The sequence below is a fragment of the Trichogramma pretiosum genome, unplaced genomic scaffold (genome assembly GCF_000599845.2).
Source record: "Trichogramma pretiosum strain Unisexual culture from Peru unplaced genomic scaffold, Tpre_2.0 scaffold44, whole genome shotgun sequence".
Taxonomy (NCBI): Eukaryota; Metazoa; Arthropoda; class Insecta; order Hymenoptera; family Trichogrammatidae; genus Trichogramma; species Trichogramma pretiosum.
In genome coordinates, this window is record NW_019641632.1 from 1,144,776 (window position 1) to 1,153,661 (window position 8,886).

Genomic DNA, 8,886 nt, shown 5'->3' on the forward strand with positions numbered 1-8,886 from the left:
CAAGGTCGTCCCAAACTTTCGGGAAGGAGCCACAATTTATTCACACACTCTAATTGAAAGTAGCATTTATATGAAAGTATTTTCGACGCCTGTTTGGGTGGTAATTGGATCAAGTCGTAAAGTGACTGGATCGGATTTATCATCATCTTCTTCGCTTCTCCCGCAAACTTCTCGTGGTCGTACCAATTGTTTTCAACATCCTCCGATCTCTCGAACAATTTGTACTTGGCGAATAATTGCATGATCGTTAGGGCCTCGTTTCGGCCAAGTTCGTATCCTCTTTTCTCGAGACGTTCTGCGATGATCAGACTGCCAGACGCTAGTCTCAATTCAAATTTAGCATAACTTTCACAGGGTAGTGCATTCATGACGAAGTGTGTCGGAGTAGGAAAAACGAAGCTGGACAGATCAGCGCCAATTTTCAGGAGCCAAATGAGTGCATCGGGCAAGACATGTGCCACAGCGAAATGTAGCTGCCGGGTTGTCTTGCCCTTATCTAGAATATAAATTTTCACCGAGTTGTTTTTTTCACTTTTCTTGCAAATAGTGAGCAGAGGAGTCGACCCTTCCTCGTTAGACGAATTCAGGCCAGCTCCTCTTTGCAGCGAATCGGACGCCTTTTCTTTGTCGTACTTCAGAGCCAAATGTTGCGTCGTGTCAGCTGTTTTCGATACGCGGCATTTGTTCCCGTTGAATCCGTCATAAATTTTAATAAGCTCACGGATCACATCATCTTCGATGAAGAACTCGTATTTAGTTGCACGATGCAACAGTGGTTTGCTGTCTTCATCAACTTTGTAGCTAACGTGGACCACGAACTTGACGAATACTTTCCCTGCGCGTTCGATAATATCCGAGTCTTCTTCATTCACGTAACATATGGAGTCCGAGAGTAGCGAATCAATCTCTTCCTTTCGAAAAATTTTCCAGAGATCGGGAAGTAGGTCTTGCCAATTTTTCATTGAGTTATAAAGTCGACGGAGAAATTTGCTTCGCTCTTTTTTGATCTCCCATTTGACGTTTTTTCCTAAGCTCTTCAATTTTTTAAATCTCTTAATGGATCTATCTTTGGACGACATATTTGTACTGTTCGGTGCACTCGCATACAGTAGCTTGAATAATATTTTTTAATTTCTTTCTGCGAGGATCACTAGCTACGGTCGACACGAACTTTCTGTGATGGCGCTACGGCTTTATAACGGGCACTGTGCTGAACGATTAAGCCCGATTCTTTCAAATAATTTCAATAAATGTAAACACACGTATCACACAATACAAAAACGATATTTGAACGTGTTGACAAACGCTTGGTATCATTTTTCTGACGAATATGTATTATGTTGAAGATGACACTTAAGTACTTGGGCCTGTACATGGGCCCGAATAATTTTACTAGTTGCTGCCTCGAGAATCAAATCCTTCTTTTTTTTCATCTCTTACCTCGTGAGCACTCGTGTACGGCCTTCTGTGCGATCCTTTTTGAATAAAACAATTTTTTATTTAGCTAATATTTTCACATATGAAAATGAGAAATAGCTCTTCAATGTATTGTAGTGAATGTACTATGGTGCAGTGGCTCTTTTTTCGTTTTCAGTTCCAAAAGTCAGGCTCATTTAATCGCGGTGAAATCGATAATTTTTTGGCTTTGCTTTTCTACCAATTTAATAATACAGCACTGAAAAATTGGGTCAAATTCGCTAATCTTGGTTTTTGTTTTTCTCTCTCCCTCACTCTCTCTGTTTTCTTCGAGCAGCACAACTCGGTAATGCGTATACACAAGCTCGCGCAGAGCTGCATTTAATAAGTGGCACAGTTTTCAATATGCATACATGCTTCCATCGCCGCACGATATATACACGTGTTTCTCTAATGCAGCTTCCAGGTGAAAGTTTTCCATTTCATATATACATCCGAGATTTTCATTATAATTATACATACAGCGCGGAGGGCACTCGTTTGCGAATTATTGTGGACCGCGGAGTAAACTTTGTTTTGATTTTATTCTTTATTTATCTCAGCGCGCGATCGCGCTACGCTGAAATTATCATCTCAACTCGATGGAGTCCCCGCGACGTCGTTTTAATTTTGAAAAAAGTTGAAATTACTTTAGCGGCAAAACCGCATACCGCTCGAGTGTAAACACCGCACAGTCGCTCGCGTGCGCACGAGAAAAAGTCGCGCACTCGCTGCGTGCGCGTTTAAGTAGTCCAGTAGGATGCACTCGATGCGTTTACACTATAATACCAGAGAGACAGAAAATAAAAGTCATTTAGACGCGTGCTTACACGTGCACACGAGTGTTCTTATTTATATACTTACACGCGCGTATGCAAAAGGAAAGAAAGAGAAAGAAAAGCTCGGTGGCACTCGCGTAGTGCATCCGAGAGAAAGCAAAGTTGCTCGTCGACGTCAATTCGTGGTAGAAATTTAAATTTTTATTTGTAATATTATCAAAAAAAATTGTTGTGGCTCGCATGTAGGCGCGTGTGCGCATGTAATAATCTATTTGCATTTTTCATTGTGATATTATAACGATCGTTGTATTCTAACGTAAGATAGCACTTTATACAAGTGGGTGCGTTTGCGGGCGCGCGCGAAAAAGGGAAAGAAAACCAGAGTAGAAAGAGAGAGAAAAAAACTATAACAACGACGCCAGAGTAAATAATGTGCAGCGTGTCCAGTGATTATGTAGCTGCGCGCCGACGTCGCGTACAGTATATGGAGAGAGATCTATCGCTTTCCGAATTCGCGACTCTTTCGTAGACACGCGTCGACTCGAAGCTCTTTGACTATTATACGTACACAAGTCCTATATAGCGGCGGTGAATAATATACGTAGTATGCACTCCAAACGACGCGATCTTACAAGATTATTATTGTACACATATACGCCCGCATGAAATTTCACGCGCATTGCCCTTCTCTTTCTCTCCCGCGAGCTCTTATGTGTGCACTCGGTGTACATGCATTATCATATTGTCATCTCGTTTTAAATCACTCGCAACGCGTGCGCGTACGTACAAAATTAAAGGTCACGTTTACGATTACGCAATGTCAGCAACGTTATGATTATTATTATTATCATATCGAGCGCTAGAGTCAACAATCGGCTGCATTTTTCTCGGTTAAAAAGACGGAAGCGCTCTCCATTTCTCCGCGCGCGCGCGTGTGTGTATACTATGCTGCAGCGCGCGAAAAACGAGAATGCGACAAGTCGTTATAATGCAACTGTCTATGTATGATATAAAATACCATGGGAAGTCATTTGTGCTTTATACATGCGTGAGTGCCTGCATCGAGGAAGTAAATGACGCGAAAAGCTTCGTCTGTGTATCGTTGCGCTCCTATGACTCTTTGGAATTGTTTCGATTTATCGTTGTATATCGTAATGAATTGTTGCGAAGATGTTGACACGTGCGATCGCGCGAGGATTACCGGACGACGTTGCACCCAGTCTCGACGAGAACTCTTTTTTTTGTCGGCAGAATTAATCCTTCGAGTTTTTGAGAGAACGAAGGAAAAATTAATAGCTGCGCTTTGAGACATCTTCAGAAACGCTGCATACACACATATAGAACTCGAGCGCATGGCGCGCGCGCATCTCCTTAGGAAACATTACCTCGATAGAAGCGCGCGCACAACGAGGATTTATACAAAGTTCAAGGGTGAATAAAACACAAAGCGCAGCAAAATTGGAGTTCGTGCAGCGGGCAAAGCTACGAGCAGTACCTAAGTAATGTATGTGTATAGCTGCGCCCGAGAGTAACAGAGAGAAAAGAGAAAGAAATAATAATGAAATACGGCCTTGCGTTTCGTCGTAGGCTCGACTCTCGGCGTGTTTTTATACACTATAATACGTGTATACATGGCTAAGTCGACGCCGCCGCCTGCGTAAAACAAAACGAGTTAGAGAGAGAGAATTTATTTTACGATTGTCTACAAAAGGATACTTGCAAAAGTTTTTTACTTTTTTATTTTTTACTTTTTTTGAGAAGAAACATGAAAATGTTATAACAAATGACGCGAGGGGCAATTTTAATGATTTTGACTCGGCTTGTTTATATATCTCGACTGCAGATGCTTTCGAGACTCACACATATTCGCGTATCTCTATTTTACCGGAGTTAGGTTTGCGGCACTCGCGCTCGAGTTTGATTCATTCGCGCGCTGACGAAAGCAATTGGCGATTCCGGAAAAATGGATGCACACGCACACACGTATGTGCGCTAAATGGAGGATGCATCATCGCCGCGGGCGATCTTGTTCTTTTTATAATTTTACGTAAGAAGACGAAGAGACTTTTGCAACGATCCTTTTGGCGCAGAAGATTTACGCTGGCCGCCGCTCGTTCGTATTACGCTCCGAGGTGTATTATTGCGACCATCGTAATACGGTTGCGAAACTCATGCGCGCGCGGGCCGAGAATCGCGAGAGAGGCCTGTATAGCGTATGCGATACAACCTATTGCACTCCTACGCGTAGTGTACAAGTCGGTATACGCTTCTATCGAGTCGATACTTTGGATGATAATAAAAAAAGGGTACTTTTGGGTTTTTTTTTCTTGTGGAACGCAGTCGCACAGTGGACATTGACGCGCGATCATCCGAGCTTCTGTCGTAATGAGCTTTGCGTATATATATAATTCTTGGGCTCGACGAGCGCGAAAGAGTTCGGGTCCCGAGAAAGAGAGAGAAAACGAGAGAGGATAATAAAACTGGATTTGCGACAAAAATATTTTGTTCTTGTAAAATTCAAGTGTGCCTGGCGTCGACGCGCGCAGAGAAAGACCGGTTGGCTATAAGATTTATGCTGATGATGCACAATGCGCCACGCTGAACAAAAATCCCGAAGGCTGTGCGCTCTCGATTTATACATATACGATTTCATATGTACAATTTCATGCGAATTTATATGCAAACGATCGGCGCGTATCGGCCAGTTTTTAAGCTAGTATCGCCCGAAATTCAATTGGCGACTCGGCTCGGCGTCAGAAATATTTTTAACTCTCATAAACTTGCATTTAGATCGGAAGTGTGGCGATACAAATGCAGTGCGTCGATTCGATAGAAGGAGCAGTTGAAGATTACTCGGATATCCGTGGGGCGCATTATGTGCACGAGTCGCGACTTCTTCTGACAAAAGAGAGAGATCGATGCTGGATCAGGAAAACAAAGACGATTTATAGAGAACGCAAAGTTTTTCTGTGTATTTTGCACTTATTATTTATTTAGTACTATCGGTAGTTTAAAAATTTTTATTTACAGTTTTAAAATTTATAGTACAAAATTATATAATAATATAAAACATATGTAAAATTGGTCGTCGTTTTCTTTAGGAAAAATATATTAATACTTTGCAGAAAAGTAATATTTCTTTGGTCGACGCTCTTTCGTAAAATTTGAGATATTTCAAGATATCACAGGGAAAATTGTTTCGAAAACGTCTATTTTTACAATTGTAAAATCGTAATTTTTAGGTGATCACGAAAGTTTTACTAATTTTACTCCCTACTCACTTTTATCACTATTTGTTTCACTATTTGTTTCAGCTGGTTCAGTTGTTTCACTTATTTCACTCATTTCGCTCATTTCACTCATTTCACTTATTTGTTCGCTCGAACTCGAGCTCGAAACTCCTACTACAGCAAAAACATCCAACCGCAAAAGCTGTAAACAAAAGCTTAAATTAAAATCTGTTGAGTCAAAATTTACTAATTTTACTGACTAATTTCTTTAGTCAAGACAATAACTATTTATATACAACAGCAACTACTTATAAAATTGTTCAACTTGAACTCTCTGAAATTTAAAGCTCATTGGCTTTTGGACGCAGTGATTGTGTTTTAAAACTTTAGCATCTCATTAAAAATTAAAATTTACATCAATATGTGCAAGATGCAATCAAAGTGATTTTATTAAGAAACTAATTTTAAAAATGAGTAAGCTTTTAATACCGTTCGATTTTGTTCATTTGATGCTGCTGCAACACCTTTGCAATTATTTGCATCATTAATGTTTGCGGCCTTTTCATTAGCTTCAGCGCCAATTCCATCTGCTCGCGATGTTGAAGCGTTACCAGATTGTGCGACGCTATCACTAGTTTTTTTGCATTGATTTACCACGGGCACTTGTTCCTCAGTATTTCGTTTAACCTTTTAAACATAAGAGATTAAATTTAGATTTAGACATAACTCATTCTAACGTTCACGACTGAGAAGTGCATAAATTCAGTACTTACAGAATTTTCAGGACTAGTCTTTGTTGAAGTTTCTACATTTTGAAGTTCGGGCGATTGAATTGCTTGTGACTCGGTCTCTGATGGTCTGTCAGGAGCGTCAGCCATTTTAAGGTTCATGTTATCGAAATTTACTGGCAGTACCGATATATCTTCATTCTATTAGAAATTGATCATTGTGTTAATACATAAAAATACGAAAATCCAATTTCAATTTTTTTTTTTTTAATTGACTTTGCTTACCAACGAGGAACTGTCTTCTGTTCGATTCCCACTTGACATATCCGATTGAACGACTGATGTACCCGATACCGAGCTACTTGAAGCTTCAACAGTTTCCTACAAAATGAATAATTGGAATAAATGCGCGAAAAGAAACGACTCGTTCTGTGAGCTAAAGTGGAAAAAATAAAGGCACTCACTATATTCGATATAGCACATGCTATTAGTTCTCTTGGTGCTGAACGTTTCGGACTTTCATCAGAACTACTTGTCTCCTCTGAAGCTTGCCTTTGATTTGGACAACTTAGAGATCGATCCGTAAGACTTCGGTTAATCTTTTAGAAATAAAACCATAAATCAGCATGTTAAATTAACCAAAGCTATTTGTTAAGCAGAACGAAAAAAAATTTACCCACTTTTCGTTTAGGAGTAGCTGTTATATGTGGCTCCTCCGTTGATGGAGGTGTTAAGCGTTTCAATTTGGGAACAGGACTATTCGTATCATCTTTATTTTTTCTTGGCTCCGAACTACTTTCAGGTGTAGCCATATTTTTGTCAAGCTTTCAGAAATGAAACCATGAGTCGGGATGTTAAAGTAACTAAAGCAATCTGTGAGACGATACGAAAAAAAATATATGATTTACTCACTTTTCTTTTAGGAATACATGTTACTTTTGTTTCCTCTATTGTTGAAAGATTCATTGTCTTTGAGCGTCTTAATTTAAGAACAGGGATCTTTCCGTCAGATGCAGCTTGTCTTGGATCCCAATTATTTTCAGGTGTCACCAGATTATTTTGGTCAAACTTTTAGAAATGAATTATTATTATATGTTAGATTGAACAGCTGAGTCAATAAACTGAGTAAAAAATTACTGACCAATTGTGTTGATAAACCACTCGCACTGTTTCTCGGCGTTGAAGTCACTACGGAATGACCAAAATGACCAGGAAAAATATTTTTTGACTTCGAGGTTGATGGTGTTGCATCCTTTTGGACATGAAACATTACACATTGGCACATTAGAAAAATTTTATGCGTATTTTATCAATGGGATCGTAATCGATGAAAGGGAAAAATTTTAGAGAGCTCGGTTCAGAAAATAAAGCTACATTAATTATGCTAAACTTCTTCATTGCTTCAAAAAAAAAATAATAAAATAATTCCCGATGCTTACAATACCGACCTTTAAACGAGGTATCAAGTTACCTACAGAAAATTTCAGCCGTTCGAGCCCTGATTGTCGTAAAGGCATAATCTATGATAGTCGATCAATGCTCACCTCGTTCGACTCCAGTGACGTCGACCCGGACAACGAGGCTTCATTTTCGCCTTGATTACTTCTCTCATTACCGGTGGCACTACTCTGAAGGGTCACAACTGTACCTGGCGGCAATCGAACGCCCGCAATGATAGTAGGCTCGCTGTTCTCCGTCGGTGGACGCAACGCTCCCTGTGTACATCGATTCGCACGCGAGTGATTACATTTTTAAAATACTTTTTAATCGAGTACGAGAATAATTTAACGGGAAATACGAGAGATAATTAGCTTACGGAAATGGTGCGAATTCTGCGTCTCTCGTCGCCCATTCGATCTGACAGAGTGACCGGTACAACATCCGTGCCAAAAGGATGCAGCCTTTCGCGTGCTCTCCTTATTTCCTCGGGTGTTTGCGAGCCTTTGCCGGGATCATTCGACATTTTGTCCTATTGTTTATTATTTCAACTGTCGATTTTGACCAAACAAAAAACTCACGATGTAATCGAGCCGCTTAAATTCGGATTAATCGTGCCCTGTATCTAACGTGGAACTGGTCTACAATTGAGTTCGATTAGGCACGAACAGGAGAGAGTACGCGACGTAAACAGCTCAGGCGATATTTATTTACGTATCGTAGTCGTACGCGTTATACTTACGTGAATTTTCAAGCATCATCGTGCGATATTGTTCGGAGACTTCGCATTAAATTATATTTATATCCAAGGCAGGATTCGTGTATGAGTTGGTGCATGTGCGGATACTTCGAGGAGGTACACCACCGACCTATGCCTGTGCACCTTTGTGCGCGCATTTCAAATATGTCGCGCTTATCTCGATTTACCATCGCTTCGTACTTAAGCCTCTCTCTCTCTCTCTCTCTCTCTCTATCTCTGTACAAATGCACCCTCCGCATGGCCGAGTCCTCGATGCGCATAGTAGTTTGATTTCAGTTAGACAAAAAAAGTAAATAAATAAAAAGGATAAATCCGGACGACTAGAGAGATGCGAAGAAGAAGCGAAAGAGAAAGAGAGAGAACAGCTGGGATATAAGAGCTTATAATATATACAGGTATATGGAGAGCATGTGTAATAGAGGTGAACGAGCGCAGAATGACCTCAGAAAAGGCCGCGCGCGAGAGTCACACGAGAGAGAGTGAGAGAGAGAGAAAGA

General features: G+C 40.4%; 1 protein-coding gene across 1 annotated transcript; it reads right to left on the reverse strand.

Moving 5' to 3' along the window:
- Positions 1 to 5,240: 5,240 nt before the first annotated feature.
- Positions 5,241 to 8,313, reverse strand: LOC106660127 (serine-rich adhesin for platelets-like). The gene is made up of 10 exons (XM_014382973.2): positions 8,009 to 8,313; positions 7,737 to 7,907; positions 7,334 to 7,444; positions 7,105 to 7,260; positions 6,873 to 7,016; positions 6,657 to 6,791; positions 6,478 to 6,573; positions 6,238 to 6,393; positions 5,954 to 6,151; positions 5,241 to 5,666 (listed from the first exon to the last, which is right to left on the reverse strand). Exons 1-10 carry the CDS (start codon positions 8,153 to 8,155, stop codon positions 5,508 to 5,510), a joined length of 1,473 nt encoding a protein of 490 aa, XP_014238459.1. The 5' UTR covers positions 8,156 to 8,313; the 3' UTR covers positions 5,241 to 5,507.
- Between the last annotated feature and the right edge of the window lie 573 nt (positions 8,314 to 8,886).

Coding starts and splice junctions, on each gene's coding strand:
- LOC106660127 (XM_014382973.2), bottom strand. CDS start 8,155: ATGTCGAATGATCCCGGCAAAGGCTCGCAAACACCCGAGGAAATAAGG. Junction 6,394..6,477: donor CAGAAGACAGTTCCTCGTTG/GTAAGCAAAGTC, acceptor AATTTCTAATAG/AATGAAGATATATCGGTACT. Junction 6,152..6,237: donor AGACTAGTCCTGAAAATTCT/GTAAGTACTGAA, acceptor TATGTTTAAAAG/GTTAAACGAAATACTGAGGA.